This window comes from Homalodisca vitripennis, chromosome 5 (assembly GCF_021130785.1).
Source record: "Homalodisca vitripennis isolate AUS2020 chromosome 5, UT_GWSS_2.1, whole genome shotgun sequence".
Taxonomy (NCBI): domain Eukaryota; kingdom Metazoa; phylum Arthropoda; class Insecta; order Hemiptera; family Cicadellidae; genus Homalodisca; species Homalodisca vitripennis.
In genome coordinates, this window is record NC_060211.1 from 144,506,175 (window position 1) to 144,532,292 (window position 26,118).

General features: G+C 32.9%; 1 protein-coding gene across 1 annotated transcript in view; it reads left to right on the forward strand.

Annotated features, from left to right (window-relative positions):
• The window catches only part of LOC124362974 (low-density lipoprotein receptor-related protein 4-like), a 52,416-nt gene that overhangs the window by 20,924 nt on the left and 5,374 nt on the right, over positions 1-26,118 (forward strand). Inside the window, exons 18-28 of the mRNA XM_046817896.1 lie at positions 2,296-2,419; positions 3,453-3,615; positions 4,005-4,167; positions 5,037-5,170; positions 5,252-5,451; positions 6,172-6,475; positions 12,909-13,225; positions 17,438-17,659; positions 20,352-20,595; positions 22,126-22,387; positions 24,040-24,223. Coding sequence (XP_046673852.1) covers positions 2,296-2,419; positions 3,453-3,615; positions 4,005-4,167; positions 5,037-5,170; positions 5,252-5,451; positions 6,172-6,475; positions 12,909-13,225; positions 17,438-17,659; positions 20,352-20,595; positions 22,126-22,387; positions 24,040-24,223 — 2,317 coding nt within the window. The remainder of the gene's footprint in view (positions 1-2,295; positions 2,420-3,452; positions 3,616-4,004; positions 4,168-5,036; positions 5,171-5,251; positions 5,452-6,171; positions 6,476-12,908; positions 13,226-17,437; positions 17,660-20,351; positions 20,596-22,125; positions 22,388-24,039; positions 24,224-26,118) is intronic.

The window sequence follows — 26,118 nt, forward strand, 5'->3', positions numbered from 1 at the left end:
TAGTTGGGAAATTAAATATGATACATTTCTATATGGACATTTTTAGAAAAACATGAGTAACCTTCGAGTTGCATCTGTTAAAAACTCCAGCTCCTCTTGTTATGGTTAGGAAATTAAATATGATACATTTCTAGATAGATATTTTTAGAAAAACATGAGTAACCTTTGAGTTGCATCTGTTAAAAACTCCAGCTCCCCTTGTTATAGTTGGGAAATTAAATATGATACATTTCTAGATAGACATTTTTAGAAAAACATGAGTAACCTTCGAGTTGCATCTGTTAAAAACTCCAGCTTCCCTTGTTATAGTTGGGAAATTAAATATGATACATTTCTAGATAGACATTTCTAGAAAAACATGAGTAACCTTCGAGTTGCATCTGTTAAAAACTCCAGCTTCCCTTGTTATAGTTGGGAAATTAAATATGATACATTTCTAGATAGACATTTTTAGAAAAACATGAGTAACCTTCGAGTTGCATCTGTTAAAAACTCCAGCTTCCCTTGTTATAGTTGGGAAATTAAATATGATACATTTCTAGATAGACATTTTTAGAAAAACATGAGTAACCTTCGAGTTGCATCTTAGTTTATTTCGTCATCGAATTACTTGTATTACTGACTGGTCAATTACAGATAATAACTATGATGGAATCATGCATTTTGATATCAGTGTTTCCTATAATACCTGTCCAGTTTCTACTCCACCTAATATTTCTATAACTGTTTTATTGTCTTCAGTTTTTATTACACTTAATATTGAAAAAAATATTTTGTATTTTCACCATGTTATATCCTATATTACAGAAATATAACAAGAAGTCCATAATTTATTATGTTTTAATTGGTTTATAAATATTCAGGTTGTTTCTGGTCTAATAAAAACCTTACCATGTAATGTACGGCCTACCCTAATCATAAATCAATTTTGATGTTTCATCCTTAGTTCCAATTAAGTTAATATACTCGATGGATCCGTTATTATAATTATTAACTCAGTAATCATGCTTATTTTTTTCTCTTTTCTATACTCTTTCCAGCAATATAATTAATTGCTGTCAGTACAGCATACTGAATCTTGCATCACCAGATCGTACACATCAACTCCAAAACCACTGGCATGAGGTGTGCCTCAAGGATCGGTACTTGGCCCAGTTCATTTTATTCTTCTAACTAATGACTTCCCTACTTTCATCGCCAGCTCCAGTACTGACTGCATAATGTATGCAGACGACACTACCCTTCTTATAAAAAACGACACAGCAGATGAACTATCCCTTAACTCCTTGACTTCTCTCAAACAAGCCATCAAATACAGTGCACTGAATGATCTGGCAATAAATCCTAATAAAACAACGCAAGTGCATTTCAGTAGGAAAAAGGAAATACCAACAAATATTCCAGACATATCAGTAGTTGATAAAACACAATTTCTGGGCCAAACTATCGATAGTACACTTTCATGGAGTCATCATGTGAGCACCATTTCCAATAAAATATGCGCAGACATATACGTTATGAGGCGACTCAAATCAGTGGGTACTCAGGGATCCGTCAAAGCTGCTTATTACGCACTGGTAGAGTCCCACATTAGATATGGTCTTATCATCTGGGGCAGCTCTACTGAAAACCTGAAAACGATACTCACCCTTCAAAAAAAGGCAATTAGATCCCTCGCCAATCTTGAATCTCGACAAAGCTGCAGGGAAGCGTATCCAAATTTAGGCATTCTGACTGTACCAGCCTTGTATGTATACGAAACAATTCTACATGTTGACAGACTCAATTTTGACACTTACAACAATTTCCATGACTACAACACACGACATGCCTCCAGATATGTTCTACCCCGCCATCGAACAGCCCTCTTTGAAAGAAAACCGTCCTACATAGGACGAAAACTCAGAAATCAACTGCCAGAAGACTTCCAATTGCTAACTGGAAACGCACTGAAGAAAGCACTTCAAGAATTCCTTGTCAAGACTCCACTCTACACCCTGGAGGAGTTCCTGGATGCAACAAACACCTAAGTGACTTTTCCTATTACATTATACTATGTTTGACTATATTACTGTACTTAATGTTCATGTAATAAAGAAATATTTATTGATTGATTGAATTTTCTTATAAATTAATTTAGGTTTACTTTTTTATATTCTAATCTAAGATTACATCTTATAACCCAATCTAGTAGGAATAAGGTTTAACCAGTTGACCTGATTGTTTGTAATTAAGTTAGAACAATTAGTGTTGTCACAACAAATGAGACTGTTGCAGCATGTTAATGTTTCACAGACACTGACCTGCCTCACCCGTTTGGTCTCGCTACATTCAAGGACAAGATCTACTGGACAGACTGGGTATCTGCAAGCATCCATATGGCCAACAAGGACACTGGCAAGGACAGAGCTGTACTGAGGTAGACTTAAAGATAACCACACATTTACTTGTCAGGATTTATCGTAAATACTGCTAAAATTCACTGTGTTGCAATTTGTTGCATAGGAATGGTGCATCCCTATTATCATTCCTAAAGTAATAAAATAGTATATAGTTTATTTACTCTGTTTAAAAAATAATATGATATCAGATAGCAGAATTAGCCTACCCAGCTTCTTTGTATTAGATGGAGTGATGAGTTTAGCTCCAGTTCACCTTCTTCTTATGTGCAGCATCCGAAATCTGTGTGTAAGAAAAAGTAAAGAACTAAATCTGTGTGTAATCTGTAGTAGAACTAAACTCAACATTCGCATTGAATCAGCCCTTCCCATCATATACTCACTGCATTATGTATACATGGAGTGAGTTTCAAATATCCCTTCCCTTTACATTTTTTTATCTACAAACATTGATACGAAACCATTACTGAACAATTTTGTGTAGTAAATACTTCATTTTGATGCAATTGACAATTTTGGCTGTCTTGGATCCACTAACTTAATTTTTCAATACAAATCTGATGCAGTTACATATACATTTCGGACTGCTTTTTATGTTTAACAATGCTTAATACAATTATTCAGAGTCATAAAAAGTAAGTAACAAAGTTCATGGCATAGAATTCGAAAATGGACTAAGGTAGATTTTTACAAACTTAGCACTCTGCTCTCAATTATGATTCATCTGTCTGTTAAGTGTTACTTTTGTATGTAACATCAAATTTACGTATTAATGTATTTATTGAAAATTTATAATATTATTTAGTGGTGCAAGTACTCTGATTCATGATGATGTCTAGGGAAATTGGGGTACTTTTTATTTAGATGATGATTCTGGTAGAAGGGGATCGCTCTATCTCTTGAGGCCTTAGTGCGTCACATGCAAACCACAGACCTGAGGAATTCTAATGTTACAGTTGTAGTTTAGATAACAGTTATGTTAATATGTATTTCAATTCCAGATTACCCAGACAACTGTTTATTTGGAACAACTAACCAGAGCTTATTGTACAGGTCCGGTGTCAGTGGACTGATGGATGTGAGAATATTCCACCGCAACCGCCAGATCCAGCCATCCATGTGTCATGCCAACAATGGTGGCTGCTCACATCTGTGTCTGCTAGCCCCTCCTCCTACACGGCACTCCTGCGCCTGCCCCATCGGCATCAAGTTGATGGTAGGTCAGCTTTGTCATCTCGTTAGACTGCAGACTGTCAATATTCAATCATATTTTTAATAAACAACTAAAACTTTTCACTTTATTTTATGGATCACAACATATTATGCAATATGTAAAAATATATATACAATTAATCATGATATCCAAGATAACAGATATCATAACCTCACCTTATCTTCAATCATCAGAGGTAATGAGGATATATAATCAATGTGAACTCATGGTAAACACCTGTTATCCTAGTTTTATACTTCATATATAGTATTCTTATTAGATAATAATATATAATTATGAGTGAGCCAGTAATATATTTTTTAAAGTGTTCAAAATAAAGGAACATTAATGGTTCAAGCAGTGAACCTTGTCTAAGACCCTGTGTGTTTCAGGATGATGGGAAGACTTGTGTGCCAGGCCCTACCAACTCTCTGATCTTTGCTCACAGAGAAGACATCCGCCAGATTTCCTTGGATGTGCCTTATATAGTGGATGTGGTTCTGCCCTTGCCTGAGCTCAAAAGTGCTAGGGCAGTTGATGCTGATCGGAAAACTGGTAAATACAGTAGAGGACAACCGTGTGAGGACACATCGTATGAATTGTAAAATGTTAACAGTGACTACACATGACTAGTGAGACATATACCACTAGGTCCTCACTAAAAGTAGTTTATTGATTAAGTGTAAACAAATTCTAACCAGGGAAAATATATTGGTTTTCAGAAAAAAAGAGCAAACACTTACCTAACCTACTACCTGACTTTTTCTGCTTTGTACTACCTTTTCTACTACTTTTTCTACTACCTGAATGTCATCATGTGCTCTAATTTCCTTTACCCAAGAGTCAGTCGCTCTAGTTAAGGGCCAACCTAACGGAGATAGTAATCTAAGAACAATCTGCTCTACCTGAGAAGATTGCTCTTCTTAGCTAAGATTCAATCTTAGCCAATGTATCCTTCGGGTAATAACCACTCATAATTACTATAAATATGAAAAATTGACAATATCATTTGCAATTTATAATAAATACAGAATAATATTGAAAATCTGTTATTTGTTTTGAACTATTTTGAAGAAAAATTACAATTTTAAACTTTGAGATTGCTTTTAATGTAAATTTACTTACGGTAGGTACATGCAGTTTTACACAAGAAATAAAAACAACAGTTAATAGAAGTTTATCAATTGAGAGCATCAATAAATAAGATATTTTGCTACTTAAAAATTAAAGAATAATTAAATAAAATTTACTTAGTAACTTTTCATTACTTAAAAAATTACAATTTTATTTAAAATAATTTAATTTAATTTGTATAGAAACTTTTAAGTATTCAATTAAAAATTATAAATTTTTTAATCAAACTCAATCTATGTAAAGTATTTAATTTTGTGGCAAATCTTGAAGTGCTGTGTCTGTTGTCATAGGCGAAATCTACTGGACTGACACAGACTTGGACGTAATCCAAAAAGCCACCAGAGATGGCCACAACATAAAGGTTGTTGTAGGAGATGGTCTGGTTGCTGCCGATGGTATAGTGGTAGATTCCACTGGCAGGAAGGTAAGTTTTCTTGTCAGTAAATGGGTTTCTTTCTTTCACCCTATTCTTTTAAGATGTGTTATGATTATGGGGATGTTGTAGCTTTACTGGACTGATGGGGAGCGTAAGAGTATTGAAGTGGCCGAGCTGGACGGAACAAACCGCAAAGTGCTGTTCTGGTCAAACTTTGACAAAGTAAAACCACGTGCACTGGCAATACACTACCACCTGGGCCTCCTTTACTGGTCAGACTGGGGGGAGACCGGACGCATCGAGCAGGCAGGCATGGATGGCAGTGACAGGTACACTGATTTCCTAATGCAAAATAAAAGGATATAAACAATATCTAAGGTGGGAGACTGATATAATTGATCATTTATGGAAATCCTTAAAAAACTGATTGGATAAATCCAATTTTATTTTAATTTTTTAAACTGAAAATGTATATAACTACATTGTATGGATCTTAAACCATAGTCACATGAAATCATTCTAAATTAGTAATCTTGACATGAGATATGGTAAAATAACACACTAGTATTAGTATCAAATGTAAAAATACAGAAAATCTGAAAGAGTATTAACTTTCTTTACTACAAACCGAATATTTTGGTGTAAAATTTAAGTTTTTAAATATATTATGGAAATGCAAAAGGATTTCTGCAAGAGTTTATCATATTTTAAATATGTAATAAGTCATAAAAAATAAAAATTATTTTTTTAAGAGTACAAAATATTCACCCAATGATTGTCTTTATCTAAAATTTAAACTATCTTTATGATACAGACAAATTTATTTATCTCTATCATTAGTTTATTCATTTTTTATAGAAATGATAAAGACATGTTTAATTCATTCTCAGTTTACTCTAGATAATATTTTCAGGTAAATCAATTGATGTTATTTCTAATAAATAAAATCATCACCATCTTGATCAGCTTCCTAAGGTTAATTTTTTTGTGAGAACAAGACACAAAATTTGTAGTCTTTTTCAAACTGTGATATAATTTTATGGTTCCAGAAAAATTCTGGTATCAGATAACATCCATTGGCCCAACGGCTTGGCTATTGATCGCCCAGCAGGCAGGCTCTACTGGAACGATGCCAAGGAGAAGACGATAGAGTCCATCCAGCTGGATGGCGGGGGACGGCGGACTGTACTGCAAGAACTACCACACCCCTATGGCCTGGTGATCGTAGGCTCTCATGTTTACTGGACAGACTGGGAGACTGAGGCTCTGCATCGTGCTGAGAAGATCAATGGCTCTGACCCCACCGTGATACGCAGCGGTCTGCGTGGCCTCATGGACATTCGCTCCATCCAGGTATCGTAGCCACAACCTCACAAACTTTGAATCATATTATTATTGTTTTGCTAGTAAAATAAATGAGTAATCTTGTTGATGTTTGATTTTTAACAATAAATTTGATATAAGAGAAAAGTGCTCTTGATTTAACTCATTTACTGCGGCAGACACTTTATAGCGCAGACCAGAGTGAGAGTACTCAAGACACTATAGAGCCACAGTAAAGGTGTTAAGTAATATTATACAGAACTTTAAGTGAAATATAGTTTAAGTAGTTACAATTTATTTGTAATACATTGGTAGTGCAAACCATTCACTATTATAAACACTTTATAGAGCAAAACAATGTTTTCTTGAAAATTTTCTAACAAGATACTATAACTGCCATACTAATATAATATTTATTCAAGGTGTTTACTAGGGATGGATAAGATCCTGATACTTGGTACCTCAATTCATAGTAGTGTCAACAATTTTTTATGCTACAGCTCTATAGTCATAGTCATAATTTCTGTATGGAAAAATAAAGATAGAACAATTAATTACAGTTAGTTTTTTCAATAAAATTTTGTTCACAGTTCGTATTTTATATATTTACTTTATTTTTTACTTATTTATGATTACTCATTACCTCAAGTCTGTTGTGACTATTCACAGAAACAGCTTAATGGCAGTATTCAAATTACCAATCACTAAACGTAAATAGATAAACAAATTATCATAACTGTATAAACAATATTATTCTTACAGTTCTTATTTTCGTTGTCTGTCTATATTTGTCCATTGCTGCGCATCCATAGCGTTTATGCACGGAAGCCCGCTTCTCATCTCTAAAAGCAGACATGTTAATTTTTTTTATCTTGTAATTTGTGTAGTTTTCCTTTGTTATAAAAATATATATATGTTTATATACCTTAGATTATTTTCAAACATCTCCTACTAGCCAGATTTTCTTTAATGGTAACAAACGATTTAGAATATTACATTCTTAGCTACTATTTATGTTAAAAAAGGGCAAAAACCAGGGTTTAACATGAGAATTTAGATAGGATAAGAAGAACAGGCTTAACTTTATCATATTGGATGGATTTTATTTTTCTTCTCAAAAAAGCATGTTCTTTTCAATATCTATATGATGAAGAAGAGGAAAATGCTTCTAGCCTGGTAATTGGAATTCAAATCTTACTGGCTTGTCTAAATTCTTTAGTTAGGTACTATTCTTAGTAACTATTTATACAAGAATTGTTATTGAATTCAGAATCGAAAATCAAGATCAAATTTTGGTGTTGGTATGGGAATAAAATTTTCCTAGTATATATTATTATTTATCATTGGATTAATGATATCCTACATATTACAAAGAAAATGAAAGAGACAAATTGAAAGCCAACAATCCATATAAATGTTATAAAAGGCTTAATAATAAATATCAATTAAATGAAAACAAAATTGCTTTCAGGTGATCTAAGATAGAAAACAGTTTTCGATAATCTTCATTTTATTCAGAAACTCCTCTATTAAGCAAATTTTTTTTAGTATAAAGCTATCTTGAGTGGGAGAGATCTGTGGAACATTCAGTATAAAGTTTAACATAGGCAATTGGAATAATAATCAATAACTAATATAAAATATTAAACATATTAAGTGATATGAGATTGGCTGTCAGTTATTAGATTTAGTGCAGTTATGAATAAAATAAAATTATTAAACATTTTCTTAATATATTTGTAATTTTAAAGACGTTGTTCTGCTTAGTTTATATTGTACATAAAATTACATGATAATATAATTAATTGTTAGCTTATAATATTGGAGTACATAATTACTTGCCAGAAGAATATTGTTTGGGATTTAGATATTTTCAATGAGCTTTATGTATCCAAGTGCAAACCTGAACCATGCAGTCAACATTTTATCAGCCCAACTCGAAATTGCCCTACAAACAAAAAGGAGAACGATCCTTATGGGAGATATAAATGTTGACAACTTAGTTGAAAAAAGTGACAACAACAAAATTGAAAAACTCCTCGCTTCTTTTGGTATTGTCCGAGAGAACCTACCGCCTACGCGAATTACTCTTGAAATTGCCAAATCTATTGACTGGATCTGTACTAATATCGACGACCATCTCATCCAAACAGCTGTAATAACATCAGGCCTCTCAGACCACACAGCACAAGCCATCTCAGTGCAAAGCCAAAAAAATCAACCCACCACGTGAAAGGGAGAAGAAAAGGATATTCAACAAAAAATCTACAGATTGTTTCAAAACAAGTCTTCAGGGCCAAAACTGGAACTCTGTACTCTTAACAAATGACGCCAATTAAGCCTATAGTGACTTCCACGAAATCCTGCAGCAAACACTAAACAGAGTACGCCCTCAAATAACAACAAATAGAAAACCTTGTAAAGAAATACAGTGCTGGGATGCAGAATGTACAAGACTAAAGAATATATATATATCCAAGCTCTGGAAAGAGAACAACTTACAGGATGGATTGAGGACAAGGTAGAGGCAGCAGCAAGAAAGAAAGATTACGACATAAGACTAAAGCTTCTGAAACGAAAACAAGCAACAGCTCACATAGAACAAGCTGATAACAAGCCCAAAGCGCTATGGCAAGTAATAAATAACAAAAGAAAGGCAAAATCAAACACAACCATTGAATGGAAGCTACAAAAAGGCAATGAAACCATAGAAGACCCAGCAGACATAGCAAATTGCTTCAACAACGTTTTTGCCACAAATGCAGACAGAACACTTCAAGCCAGTAACATTAGCCTAAACCCCTCACAACAAGATGAACCAGCACCAGCAGCAAATTTTGAATTCCAATTTCAACCTGTGACGCATTCTGATATAAAAAGAAGCCATAAACTCACTTAAACCAAAGACTTCTTCAGGCATTGACGAGATATCAGCAAAACTAATCAAGATCTGCAAAGAAGAGATAACAATCCCCCTGACAGATATCACAAATAAATCACTCCAACAATGAATTTTCCCTGATCTACTGAAAACTGCAAAAGTGTATCCGAAATACAAAAATGGCGAAAACACAAGCACGGGTAGCTATAGGCCAATCTCCCTCATCTCAACTTCCTCAAAAATAATAGAAAAAGTAGTTCTGGAAAATCTTCTCCTTCACCTACAGCAAAACAAACTGCTCACAAGCCAACAGCATGGATTCCTAAAGGAAGGTCAACTGCCACTGCCCTGATACAATTCACAGAACATATAATTGATGAACTAGAAGAGGGAAACAAAGTAACAAGCCTATTCCTAGACTTTAGCAAGGCCTTCGACTGTCTCAATCATAACAGACTAATTTCCAAATTAAGAGCTCTAGGTGTGACAGGAACAACGGAAAAATGGTTTCACAGCTACCTACATGACAGGAGGCAGCTTGTCGAGATACACTACACAAATAACAACATCAAACAGAAGATGAAATCAGAACTCATCAGTGTACGTAGAGGAGTTCCCAAGCTGGCTACATGACTCCCGCCATACAGTAATGTACGCCGACGATACAGCCATCACACTGGCACATAGATCACTGGAAACACTCACCAGAAACACTAACACCACCCTCAACATTACCAAACAGTATTGTACAACAAACGAACTGGTTCTTAATGAAAAGAAAACAGTTCAGCTAACCTTTACTACCAGAAACAAAAACAACACTAACATAACACTACCAGATATAGAGTCAAAAAACAGCACAAAGTACCTCAGAATAACATTCTTCCCTGTCCTGTACAGCGCACATAGACGGCCTCTGCAAAAAGCTCTCATCATGCACTTATGTCATTAGGAGACTAAAACAAATAAGTGGCTTGGAAGCAGCAAAAACAGCATTCTTTGCCTTATTTGAATCACACATGAGGTATGGTATTGCAACCTGGGGAGGCACAAGTAATACCAATCTAGAGAGGATTCTGGTACAACAAAAAAGAGCAATCAAGATGCCTTGCAAATATTGCCCCACGAGAAAGCTGTTGAGACGCTTTTAAAGAGCTAAAGATCCTCACAGTATTATCACTTCACATTCAAGAAGTGATTCTACATGCTGTTAATACAGCACAGCTCAGGCAGACATGCACCAGCACAATACTCGTCATGCTGCAGACTTCACACAACCAACTCACCATCTCAGCCTGTTTGGAAGGAAACCCTTTTACAAGGGAGCAGCATATTTCAACCGCCTACCAGACCATCTCAAACAAGAACCAGTCAAGACACTCAAGGGAAAGCTAAATCTATGGCTACAAGACACTATTGTCTACATACCTCAGAAAAAATTATAGCAACCAGCAATCAAATCATTAGTCATCATTAGCTGGGTGTTACATGTGGACTGAAGTATAATTCATATTCCTTCTAAGTTATTCAAAAAGAATGTTCCAAAAATAATGTTAATTTATTTGTAAAGAGTCATAAGGTCATGGAAAATGCACAAAACAATTAATTTGTTATACTAACAAATGTTACTGTACACTACAAGTACAAGTATATGAGTATTGTTAGTTACTATACAAATATCCAGCTAATATTCCACACACTCTGCTTGCCCGGCTCCGCCCACACACTCTGCAACTTTCCTGTGTTATGGATCGCACAGCTTCTGTTGTACGTTGACTTAAGCCTTGTCGATTTTGAGGTATAGTACAGTAGTAAACTTTGTCTTTGAGAACCCCCAGAAAAAAAATCCCAAGTACTTAGTTAAGTTAGGTTACACGGCCGCCAGCACAACAGATATCTGTTTTCATTTCTAGTGTAAGCAATCCAATTGTCTGGCACCATAACATTTTAAAACTCATGTACCTCAGATTTGTAGTGTACAGGAGTGCCATCTAGCTGAAACACTATGTTTGGAGGATGTATACTCCATAAACTAAAGAATAAGCTATTCTGACATCATATCTAAATACATTATACAAGACACAGCGTGTTCAATAAAGAAGAAGGGACCCATACACTTTATGGTTGCTAAGAGCACAAAAAAGTTACAGTTTGGTGAATCCCTTTCGTATTCAATACACTCCCTTGGTTTTTCTAATCCCCGTATTCAATTATGTTGTGGTAATTTACTTGTCTACTGAGGTAAAAGGTAATCTCATTGCTAAATACTATACTGTCCAGCAAATTCATGAATTTCAAAGTGTTCAATCATAGCAAGGCAAAAATGTCAGTGCTTTGGCTTGTTAGTATGCTTTAATGCTTGCAACAGTTGCAGTTTGTAGGTTGGAGTCTCACCCTTTTGTGCAAGACACACCATATGAAGTGTAAAATGTGGTATTTGAAGTTCCATACCTAATAACTTTGCGAGTTGAAGTTTTAGAACTACATGCATTCTCAGCTTCAATTCTCTCCACAGTCCTCCACGGTCTGTGTACAGCCCAAATGTTTCTTAGCACAAAAACACCCAGTTGTCTCAAACTGCCTCACCCAACAAGTTATGCTGTTCAGATGAGGAGGATCCTCTAACTTTCCTTTGAAGGTTCCATTGAACACTAACAACAGCATGAGTTCGAGCAGACTTAAAAATTTAAAACCTTTTTTCTTGCTTTGTGCTAGCCATTTTATTTTAGTGATATTCAACCAAGACATAACATAATCTTATCAAAACAAACTTACAAACCGGCCCTTTCCATTGTTGCAACAATCAACTGTTTTAATTAATGCAAACAGAAGTACCAACTGTTAATCTTGCACCATTCTTCAATGTCACCTGAATATTTGCAGGGTAAATAACAACACTCATATCAAGCATCTGTAGTGCAAATTGAAATTTTTGCAATGAACATTAAAACTTGTTAATATAGCAAATTGTTTCATGCGGTTCATGATTTTGTGACTCTTTGTTTGCAAATAAATTAATGTTACTTTTACAGCATTATTTTTTAATAATCTTGTATAAATAAGATTAGTTTATCTTCAAGTGCCCTTCTTAACCAATCAGATAATTTCACCTATACTGTATAATGAGATTATCAGTGTTAAAAATCCAAGAATTCTGTCAGCAATCAGATTAAACTAGGAATATGTGCAACAATATCAAATTAAGAATTTATCCAGTCCTTTAATTTTATACATAGTAAACATATAATATGTACTCTCAAATAAAGCCTCTCTGTAAATTCATACTGTTGTTTTGTCACCCACCTCTATACCATCTACCATTGCTGTGTTTTTGACAAATACTATAAATAGCATCACTAAATTATGTTTTAGTGTAGAGGAGTTGAGTCAGATATTCAGAATCATTCCGGTATCTTAAATTATAGACATTTCATCCTACATAGGCAAGTCTGAGAATTTCAATTCCAAGTTTGCTGAATACCCAAATAAAATCTAGAATTCTGTCTATGAAACCTACTAAATGAAAAGTGTTTGTAAACAAATAACAGAGATTTTTCACTGAATGATAAGGATTGTTACCAGACGGATAATGTGGCTGAGAATGCCTGTGGAGAAGACAATGGTGGTTGCTCACACCTGTGCCTGCGTGCGCCTAACGGCTACACCTGCGCATGTCCCACTGGTATATTGCTGCATACAGATGGTCGCACCTGTCACAACCAGCCCAGTTCCTACCTGCTGCTGATCACACAGAACAACCTGGCCCGTGTGTCTTTTGATACAGACGATAAGTTTGATGTCACCCTCCCCATCACAGGAATAGGCAATGCTGTTGCCATCGACTTCCACTGGAATAAAAGTCTCATCTTCTATAGTGACTTCGACCTCCATCTCATCAGGTAACTCCTTGCTATTTCAATGTGCAATTATTGCAAGGTGGTTTTTTGTTGGAAAACTTTAAGTTGTTAACATTAAAATAACTTTTGTTTTATATTATGTTCCTAATTTTATTTCAAAATGATAATTACATTTTCTTTGCACGGTTACATTTACAGTTTTACTATCAAACTTTGTGTTAAAATTTACTTCTTAGTTATTTAATGTTGTTCAGAAATTACCAAGATGCTAAGACATATTAATGTGTGATTTGGTATTAATATTAAATCATTATTTCAAAACCAATGTTTCCAATCCCAATTAAACTATTTATTTATTTATTTATAATTTTATGGCCTACATTGGACCACTTTAGTCACTTTATATTTTCTAGTCTTTCTTCTTTTATCCATCCAATATTTCTTCATCCTTTCCGAGCGTAATTTTCTTTCCTCCTCCGGAACCACTCTTCCTATTCGTTGTTTGTTTCTTTTCAGCTGTAGTGTAGAGTGTTTGTCATTTAATATCTTTAATGTGTTTGTCTTGTGTTTTAAATCCTCTACTGTAATTTGTAACTCTCTCATATCTTCCCTTAATTCTGTGATCCATTTAATGTCACTTTTACTATACCACAGTTTTTCTACTATTTTCCTGCTAATTCTATTTTCAGGTGTTCTCAACAAATGCCCCAGGAATGATATTCGTTTCTTTTTAATTATACTTGTAATAGGTTCTATATTTTTGTAGACTGTTTCATTGGAAGCTAGTCTCCAAACTCCGTCTACTTGATAGTTTTTGTTTAAGCAAGTTCTGACTATTCTTCTCTGCATCTTAATAACCTTATCTATTGCAATAGTATTTGTTGTTTTAAATATTGTTTCACTTGCGTATGTAATTTGTGGCAGAGCAACTGTTTTGTAGTGTCTTAATTTTGTATTTATTGAAAGACATCTTTTATTATACGTATTCTTAGTAGCATGTTTAATCTAAGTTAGTTTGTCTATTTTACTTTGCCAAGATGGTTTTTCATTCAGGTTATAAGTGATTACTTCTCCTAAGTATTTAAATTTCTGCACAATTTTTATATTGTGGTTGTCCAACCTTATTTTATTTGCAAGTGGAGGCTGCGTTAATAAAACTTCTGTTTTTTCAAACGATATCTTTAAACCAATTTTCTGAGCTATATCTTGTAAAGATTTAATTTGCTGTTTTGTTTCCTGAATGTCATTGGCCAAAAGAGCTGTCATCAGCAAACCCCAAACAGTTCAGATTAATGTTGTCCCTTTGATATCCAATCTTTATGTTTTTTTGGTTATTTCTTTCCCATTCCCTCATGACGTACTCTAATGCACAGTTAAAAAGAAGCGGTGATAATCCATCACCTTGTCTTAAGCCAGTCTTTATCTGAAATGGTTCTGAAAGTTCTCCTCTAAACTTTATTTTAGACTTTGTACTAGTTAATGTTAGTTCTATTAATTTAATTAATTTGGGGTGAAGTCCAAAATTCAACAAATGTTATCGAGAGTTGTTTATTTCGTTTATTAAACTATTATTGCAATAATTATTTTTAAAATACAAGCAAATTTCTACTTATCTCACTGAATCCTATTTTATTTCTTAAAAGAACAGATTTAATCTACTATTATTACAAATATGTTAGTATTTCCTTCAAATAATAATACCAATTGTATGCAAATAAATGCATTAATTTGTTACAAGCTTATCAAAACACAATGATTAATTCCTTTAAATATAAATTAGAATCTATGTTTTAACACAAATATTTCAAAATTGTTAGTATAAGAAAATATAAACACTTCTTTGGTGTCATTGTATCTAATCAGTTTACAGTTTCTGATTTTAATTTTTTTATTTCTGATTTAATTTGTTATAAGCTTATCAAAACACAATGATTAATTCCTTTAAATATAAATTAGAATCTATGTTTTAACACAAATATTTCAAAATTGTTAGTATAAGAAAATATAAACACTTCTTTGGTGTCATTGTATCTAATCAGTTTACAGTTTCTGATTTTTAACAATGTGAAACTTAAATGTTCTATGAAGAATTAAAGACAAAATATTACATGACCAGAACTGTCAGATTGCACTGTTAATCTACAACATCATTGAATAAATACAAAGTAGTAAAAGTGAGCAGATGTAAATGTAAACCAATCTTCCGGCTCAGCTAAAAGAAGTAGGAAGATTTTGTACTTATAACATGCTTAATATCTTGAAAAGTGTTTTCAAAATGTTTTATGCATTCCAGATAACTTTTTGTTTTTTCTAGATCCATAAATAATATAGTTGTGGTTTTCTGAAAAATCAAAGAAGTTCAAACGGCCACTCTTGGTTAATAAATAATGGAGTTGTGAATTTTTTAAATTTTAAACTGCCACCATATTGAAATGAAATGTAGTATCGAGCTGGCCAATGAACTTAGCAAAGATATTTATAAGATAAATTTCTGCACCAAGTTTCAACTTGTTTGGGATTTTTTTGGGACAGTTATCGTTTCCACAAACTGTGTAATATAGCACATATATGTTTATTATTTCAATAAATATTGAATCACAAAAAGTAGTTGATCCATAGGGACTCAAACCTGGATCTCTTACTTGCCAGGTGATTGCGCTACATATACAGTGTTCACAAAAGGGTGTCACAAACTACTGTGGCCTATAGTACTCATGATTCCAAACAAAAAATGTTTCATAAAAATAGGTCAAGCCACCTTTTTGTATTTCTTATACAAAAATTATTATCTCTAGCACTAGTAAAGCTATAGGTATCAAACTTTGCAGATAGGTTACAAGAAATAAGAGGAAAACTAAAAAAATTGTTGGTTTTGTTTTTTCTGTAATATTAACAAAATGGTCAATTTTCAATATTTTGTTGAAAATTGTTTAAAGTACAATGACATAGACACCAATATAGTTATAACAAATGTACAAGGTACCAATTATTTTGCAAGTTTTATAACAATAAGTTTTTGTAACTTTGTTCAAGAAAATCCGTCAATGAATAAGCGAGTATGATTACTTATAGGTATGCTTGCCCATGCAACAAACATTTTGTCAATTGAAAGGAATCAGCTGTTTAGCATCAGTTATAAAAGTGTACAAGATACCAACTATTTTTATTTCTATTTTTCAATTCCAACAGTAATTTTTAACGAAATCCATGAAGCCACAAGCAAACACAACCACTTTTAAGGTACTCTTGCTAAAGCCGGGAGCAACAAACAGGTGATGCCTCCTCTCAAATATGACATGTTCGACTGTGACTTGGATTACCTAAAATGGCTCTTGAAATATGATGAATATCATTCTGTGTTGGATTTAATATTCAATAAGGTCCAACACTTTGTGAAAAGTATTAAGCATCAGAAGGCTAACGTGGCTATCTTTCTGTACTGTTAAAGAGAGTAACATAAAACACATACGGTATAGAACTGAAATTAATTATGCCAAAATCAAAACCCTACAATAATTAAAAATCAAATTATAATAACCAAGCAGTACAAATTTTATTATTTTCACCTTTGGTGGTTTAAAAATCATACTTATGCAGTTGAGTTTGCAAACAATATTAACTTTGTAAGCCGAGTACTCGATGCAACTCAGAATCTGAGAGAAGTGACTCTCCATGAGACTAACTAGCATTCTCAGACCATATCTACCACTATCCACTATCGGTACTATGAAGTTGCCACTTTTTATTGATGATGGAGCTTTTTTATAGGAGAGTTTTAAAGGTCTTTCTTTTTGCATCTCTCACTGCAATAAACCTTTATTGTATGGATCCTAGTAATTAACCCATTTAGAGTACATGAAACCTGCTGGTAAGTATATTTTTAATTATTTAACGTCAAAATTAAATATGTTGGTGAATTTCTGTGAAAGAAACATTATTGGACTGATTTTCTTTTTCATGATGGTATTGGTCATGGTAGTTAATGAAAATAAAATTAAGAAATACATAGATACAAGATCAGTTAATTATATGGAAAACAATAATTCTGTCAAAGAACCTACCATAACATTGTTCAACACTTTCACTGTGACAACGAGACATGTACTGAGTTCAGGACAGATGGAACAGTAGTAAGTTGCACCCACTACATTCAGTATTTTAATCAACACTTTTTGACGGCTGATACTTTGTGATACCTGTAGATATTATTTGTGTACAATATTATTCATAATATTTAAACCAATGTGTTACTAGGGCGGTGAATATGCTGAACTTTTCAAGCACGCATGACATAATATCCACCAACTTGACAAATCCCTATGGTCTGGCAGTGGACTGGATGGCCAACAATATCTACTGGACTGACTTCGGACGCAGAATAATAGAGGTCTCTAGACTTGACGGATCTTGTCGCCGCACAATCATCAGTACCGATCTTCACAAGCCAAGATCTGTGGCTGTATTTCCACAGAAAGGGTATGTTCCATTTATGTTTTAATGAAATGTTACTTTGAAGATCACCTTTGATTCTTATACTTCTTGGGCAGATCTCTTCACCAAATTAAAGGTATCAATTGACTAACGACTAATTATTGTTCAAGAGTTGAATTATGTTTAAACATTTATATAGAATTCAATTTAAAAAAAGTTAAAATAACAATTTGAACATACAGAATGAATAATACCCATCTGATAACTTACATTACATGTAAAAGTATAATTTATTTTTAATTTTTTAACTCTCAGCTCACCTACAAGATAAAACACATTAAAAATTTTAAATAAGAAAAGTGAATGACTAAAACTGATAACACAGGCTATAAACTCTTCTATAGAATAAAACATTCTTATAATCAATTATCTATCATTAATTTCAATTTGTATAACAAACTACAGTTCTCGGGTAAACGGTTTAATCTGCATATAAATATGGTTGCCCCTAGTTTTTGTAAACTAACTGGTATTAAATGTATAATTGTTTCTTGTAAAATACTGATGTAATTCTTTTCTAATTATTAGGTCACTGAGGATTCTCTACCCATCAGTTAAGGAAAAACTAAATAACTTAACTTTACCAAGTTATTACACACAGTTCCCTGAAAATATGTCTAGATGATTCTATTTCTGCCAAACTCTTCAAAATCCACAGTGTTCTTTTTTTGTATAAAAATTGTTGAATCTCTATAATTGCCTCTGTCCTCCTGCGTAGACTAATGGTTATAGTCTCGGCTCTCTAACCGAGAGATCACGGGTTCAAATTCCAGGGAGGTCCAATCATGTAATAATAATAAAACACCAGTGCACTTCAAAGCAGGCATAGCTGACGCTGAGACTTAAATGAGATTTAAAAAAAATAAAAATAATTGCCTCATCATTTGTTATTAGAACATGCAAAGTAGGCCATTGTTAACATGTTTAAGATCACATAGTTTGCTAATTTACTTAAAAAGATATACTACCCAGAACGGTCTACATTATTGTTGAATAGCACTGCTGGCTTAGTTTACAGTCAAGATATATACCTATTAATTTTGCTGATTTAATATCTTTACACATTGTACTATTTAATGAGGATATGATTTTTTTCTGTTTTACTACTATTCACCATCAAACTATTTACTTATAACCCATAAATGGCTATATTCAAACATTAGTCTTCTTGACTAATTGGGCCATACAGACTTTTGTGGTTTGAATGTGTAGTGTTATCTGCATACAAATGGAGGAACAAGGAATATTTACATACAAAACATAAATTGCTATCGCAAATTAATGTGGACCAAGGACACCCCCATATGGCAACCCTACACTTATATTTCTAAAACTAGGAATCTGAAAAACTTCTGGAATCTGAAGCTATCACAGACTTGACTACTAGAATCTGAAAACCTTCCAGGAATCTTCCAGATGCTCCACTGAGGGTGAACTGGAGTTAAACTCAACATTCTCATTGAATCGACCGTTCCCACCATAGCTAAGTTATGTGTACAATTACTAGCAACATTTTGTCATTATGAATTTGAAGATGGGAGTATAAGTTTTTAAACTCCTATCATCTTGACAGGATAAAGAAACAACATTGAACTTTAAAAGATGTTTTGATGCCTTATTGTCACTGTCTAAGGCGGTTTTGACTTAGTAGTCTGGTGGTTTGTGCATTTAAACGAGCTGGCACTGGTTGGGGCAAGTTAACAAAACCTTGTTTATTTAAATTTGTGCTAAAATTATTTGTTTTAATTAGTAGTTTACAAAATTACATATCAGAGATAATGGCTTTAAGAACTCCATTTAACATGATCAATGCCGAATTATTTATTTAACTGCCCCCGTCAAGAATAAAAGTTACGATGGTAATTTAATAACAACTTTTTTATATAGGTACATTAATTCTAAAACTAAATACCCAAAACCTGTACACTTGTACTTATCTTGTAAAACAATTTTGTCTTCACCAGTTCTTAAGTTGTGAATTTGCATAGTTGCAGTTTAGTTGAAATTTATAATAAGCTTTATATGTCTAAATGCAGAAATAAACAACTTTTAATATAACTCCCGTTATTTTAGCTCTACTAGTTAGTGGTTGATGTTCAAACACATGTATTAATATTTTTTTATACTCGAGTAAAGCGATTTGCACAGAGACTAACAAAATTACATATAAACAGTTGTAATGCAATAATTCAACCTTCTATATTTTTACACTCCTACAATTTTGCTACCCGGGGCAAACAACCCACCCGCAGCCCTTTAATTGTGACTCTGGTTGAATGACATATTACATCACAAACGTAGACTTAAATTCTTAACGTATGTTCTTACATATGTTGGCTCTTTGATTTGCTATAGATTTGAATAATGTGACACTTTTATTCATGGTAGAGAGCCTCGGAACTGTGATTTTACCAATTAAATCAGCTTGTTCCAATATTTCAATATTAATATTTGCAATAATATCTTGATTATCTATCAATAATGACTCAGAAACTTCACAGTTTAGTTTACGAAAGAAAGATTAATATTAGTCTGACAAACCAAATTAATGAAATTGCAAAATCATTGAAGATTCATTATTGTCCGAAAAATAAGTTTAGAAAATTGTTATTGGGAAGTTGAGTGGTGTTACAAAAATAATAGCTAGATTTTAAAATATTACTACTTGTTGTTATAGATTCTTATTTTGGACAAACTTGGACGACGAGCCTAAGATTGAACGGTCACTGATGGATGGCTCGGCCAGAATAACCATTGTCAAGGACAAACTGAACTATCCTCAGGGCCTGATTGTCGACCCTGAGGAAAAGAAGCTGTTCTGGGCAGATGCTATTCTTGATTGTATAGAGATCACTGACCTCAACGGAAAAGAAAGGAGATCTTTGATTCCTTTGGATACTCATCCATTTGGCTTGACTCAGGTAAGGAGATTGGAAAACAGTTTTACAGTATAATTATATAAATACATAGAGTCAAATATAGAATTTGATTGTTTCTTTTTTTGTATACCGCATCTCTCAAATCATACCAAACACCTCTTTTTATTACCAAAAAGTGTGTGTGTAAGATGCAATAGCTATGTTTTTATTGTGTTAGTAATTACTTTAAATTTGTATTTCGTACAGAATATTTAATCAATTGAATCTCAGTAATTTTAATTTTGTTGCATTTTGAAGAAAATTTTACTTGCACTAAGGTGTTATCGGAGTTATGATGCAATTTTCAAAAAGTATTTAATTCATTTACATGTTGTGGATTTCATGAATTAAAACCACTCCAGTTAAAAAAGTTAAATATATATACATCTGTGACAACTAAATCATTAAATTACTCTGAAAAATGTATTTTATCCTAAACTTTTCACCAAAGACGATTAATACTCTTGAACATACTCACCTTCTCTATACATGCACCGCTACGAGTACATGCAAATTTTCAATTGTTCATAGCAGTGGTACAGATCAAGTGACAGCCTCTTCAGTAAGTCTTCCATTTTTGTTTTCTTCTACAGACTGAAAATGTGTACCGGTATCCTTTAATGCGCTTTTCTCTTTTAAAAAAGGTAGAAGTCATAAGGGACTGGTGAATAAGATTGATGTTGAAGTGCATCCTTGTCAGCTAAGAACAGAAAGCACACTGTGGCTATCACATTGTATTGGAGCTTAATCCATTATTTCCTGTTCCACAGATCTGATCTTTACTTTCTTATTTTATCTCAGCTTATCCAGGACCTGAATTCAATACTACTGGTTACCAGTTTAGTCCTGCGGTATCCACCAATTATGATGACACCTTCAATATCAAAACTCTATGGGTATGAATTTCAATTTTGACTTACTCTGTCAAGCTTTATTCATTCTTGGCAATGTTTGTGTCTTCTAATTTTTTTTCTGGATCGTATTGGAAATTCAACGTTTCATCAAACATTATGACCTTCTTTAGGAATTCAGGATTTGCAGTAAACCACTCAATGAAGTTAAAGCATGTCATTTCTGTTTTCTTTTTGTTAAAGTGAGAGGATCTTTTGGTACTATTTTGATGCAAACTATCTTTAGGAAAACCTTAGGCAGAATTTTTCTTACCACTATGCTTCTTACCAAAGTTTCATTATGTATGATATCATCCAAATACATCCAAAGATTGGGTCTATCATCACAATTTCATTAATTTTAAAAATATTTTATTCGTTTTCTGATGACAGAATAAATTTAATATCATCAGTACTTTACTTGGTAAATGAAATATTTTTCTCTTCAAATTTTTTATTTAATAACACCCAACATTCAGGAGTGGCCAGGTTGAAAATAGAGATTTTAAATCTAAATTTTCAGAAACATGTGTGGTGCTGTTGGAAGATCTTAAAAAGCTCTTAAATTGTCCCTGTACAAATGGTGTTAGATATTGAACAAGTATTATTGAGTATTTAAAATGTAATTATCCAATATTTGCAGTATGGAGACCACATTTACTGGACGAGTCTGCTTAAGAAGACGGTGGAACGGGCAGACAAGCTGACGGGTCGGAGACGCACCACTTTCCACACGGCTCTGCACGGAGTAATAGAGATAAGTTTTGTGGCAGCTGGCAAGCAGCAGGGTATGAACCCTTGCTCAGTCAACAACGGCTACTGCAGCCACTTGTGTCTTTACCGAGGAGGAAATTCTTATGTATGTGCCTGTCCTGACCTGCCTGACTCTACTCCCTGCAGCACAGGTAGCAATAATAGCTCTCATTAAGAAATGCTGCCAGCTAGCATATTTTTTTTCCTTTTTTACAATACAAGGGTGAATAAGGATGTACATAAGTAAGGAAAGGAATAATAGAATGAGTATTATTACATACAATATAGTGTCCTACTTAATTCTTTTGTCTTTTCCAAGTAGGATAATCCAGGAAGCAAAAGACAATCATTACATTGTATAAGAGCACAACCTTGCTTTTAAGGAAATCGATAGAGAAACGTCTCATTAAAAAGGAATTAATTCTAATTAATAATAGTTTTGGTGAGATATAAAATGGGAGGGAAGCACATGGGTTAAAAATACCTAATTATGAAACTTTTTGCTATATTGTTCAACCTGATACACTTCAAACCAACCAACAATGTGGTATTTCATAAGTAATGAATCTTTAATTTATGATCAATTATAATAGAAGGTACCCGAAATAATGTTCTAACTTTTAACTGAACTAGTAACTACTTGTTCCTTTCACAATATATATATAATATGAATATATATATATATATATATATATATATATATATATATATTATATATATATATATATATATATATTCATATATATATTATATATATATATATAATTATAATCTTTAGAATTATTTGATAATTATTACTTCTCCCTCAAATAAACACTTAAGCAATAACAATTGTTCTAAATCTAATTTAAGCGCATTTTCTTCTGAAAATTTCTTTACGTTCTATACATTGATGTGTTGTGAACAGTAGGCCTCAACGTATAAGGCTGTGTACTAAAACATTTCTGTGTTCATACTACAGGTGTCCTGCTTTACATTCCTCCTTCTTGAGACAACAGAGCTGTTGTGAAGTTATTAATCCTGGACATTGTCCCAACATGTTTCTAAAGCCCAATTAAATTAAGTACTTGAACATTATCAATTTTTTATTAGGCTACAAATGCCACAGAGATAAATTCCATTTTTAAGCCCATTTTCAATTTCAAATCAGTGTTAAGGAAATTTTAACTTTGGTGACATCTGATTGACCTGGACCAGTAGAAACCTTCACTTTCTTTGGAAGTCTTCATTGTTATACATCAACCTTCAAAATTTAAGAAAGACTTTCTCCAGCAATTTTTAATCAGAAGATATATTTTAATTTATATTTTGAAATTTTCCCAAATTCAAACATTCTAAAATGGATTTATTTATTTTCATTAATACACATTTATTGTTATTTAATATTCAGTTTTATCCAAATATTTTGACAAGTGTGTAAAACATTCCATGATTGCAGGTCATTTTTTAATTTTACATTTAACAGAAAATAATTTATAAAAAAATAAACCGAAAGAATACATTAGTTATGACAAAAGAAAACGTACTTCCTGTGTTTATATTTTTAGGATCTAAGTACTACTGTCCTGATTAAGTGTTAAGTGTACAGTTTTAAAATTATGGTGGCCATTATGATTATTTCAATACACATAGGCCTACAAATAATACAATGATATTACACACAATGCTGTCTTTATTCTGTTTGCTATTAATTTAGGTCTTATGGATAGTTTCAAAGCATGAAAATATATAACAGAAACAGGTCAAGTTTAAAAAATATTTTTGTAGCTTTTTTAACTTTTAACCAATAATTGAATGTGTTCAGAGCCCAACATGAAGGTAATCCTGCCTGCCTCGGAGTTAGACTTGGATGATGACTCTCCCATCCCCACTGAGTCTGGGCCCCCCAACATGGATAACACCTCCACTCTTGTCATCCTTGGAGCAGGCAGTCTCTGCATCATAGCTCTCGTCGCGGCCGTCCTGTTTGTAGGCTTCATCTACCACAAGTATGTAACAATCATTTACACTTTATTTTCTATTTTATTAGATTATAAGGTAACATGAAAATACTAAATTAATAAAAAAAGAGGTATGTAATATTTCAGATGACAAATTCTGGATATCCTGTATCAAGAAAAATTAGGAAAATAAATTTGTGTTGCATAATTTTAATTTTATACACAATACTAGAATAAGTTGACAAGAAAATCATTTCACAGAAGAACAAGCATAGTTAACAAACAGTCCAAGAGTTGCTAGTTACAATTTTGGACAAGAAAACATATTCTGAGCCTGCTTCACTATTGTCTATGAGAACTTATTAGATTAGATATGTATGTACAGGTTTCGGCAATGCCTTGGCTTGGTTTCGTTACATTGATATCTTTCCTGTTTGGAATAATGGAATGGAAAATCTGAAAAATGTATAAAGAATTAAATGATTTTTCATCACTCAATTTCACCTGAAAAACATCACAGAATTATGTGACTTTTCTTGATGTAGATTTTCTATTAAACAATGGCTGCTTTAAAACTAAAGTTCATGTCAAAGACACAAATAGTATGCAATACCTACATTATGATAGCTCCCATCCACAGTATGTAAAGAAATCCATCCTCAAGGGTCTCGTTCTAAGAGCTAAGAATCTCTGTACAGATGAAATTCACTTCCATTGTTGCATCATTGTCAAATTCATTAATTAACAGAGGATACCCTACAAAGTTTATCAAAAGTGAAATGGCTAAACCTAAAAATCAAAACCATCTTTTAAATATTGTGGAAAAAGATGCCAAATTTGTAACTCAGTATCATCATGGATTACACAGAATAAATGGAATTATAAAGATCGCCTACAAACTTTTAGAACAATCTCCAGAAATAAAGGATACTTGACAGAGACTTATTTTTCAATATCTCCAAACATATAATTATAAGTACCAACAGTTCATCAATTGTTTTTAGATTTGATAAAGTTAAGGATATCTAATTAATTGCATAAAGAGCATTGGTTCAAGGACAGAACCTTATTTTATTCCTCTTGTGATTGGTAAGGATTGAGATTTAATAAACTTGTAAAGTTTATCTCTTTTGGTCAGTTTCACCATTTGCTCTATTGCTTAGATGTATGTATCTGTATGACTGTCATTCTTTCTCTGCATGCCAAGGGATCCTAGTTTCTGTATTACTAATTTATGATCTAGTCAAATGTTTTACAAGTTGAGAAAGACACCTGTAGCAACATTCCCTAGCTCCAGTTTTCCAATCATGATTGAATTTACTTGTTTTATTACTGTTATTCTTGACTTTCCTTTTATTAAACTGTGTTGATTAGTGAGAAGTTGTTATTGTATTGAAGATGTAACCCTTTTAGTTCTATTTTCAGTCGTGTTTGATAGAACTAAGATAGCTCTATAATTGTGGGTTGACTTATTGTAATTTTTTGGATAGAATTTAAATAGTTGGAATAAACATATACAAGGAGCTTCATCTTTATACAGAATTTTACTATGTGTCAACATAAAATATTGGTGTTTCGAAATATGCCTTTCATGGGAGACAACTGTTTGTTTGCTCGTATGTAGATTTGTATGGTCCAGTAATTATATGTATTGGTAAAAACAATTTGAATATATTTGATAACAAATCTGATAAAGTTTTACATAATGTAAAAATGTCACATGAACTATGACTGATTATCACACTTAGCTTGTTTTAAGTAAAATCTTGTGTTTTAATTGTTGCAAGTCTGAGCCTCAGGGTTATTTTAGACACTTCATTCCTTGATCTTATTGATTGAGTGTCACTATCCAGAAGAAGGTCAGTGAGACATAGGTGTGAATAAGAGGTTCACTCAAAAAAATTTGATTGATATTGTTATTTCTTACATAGTTTTGAAAGTTA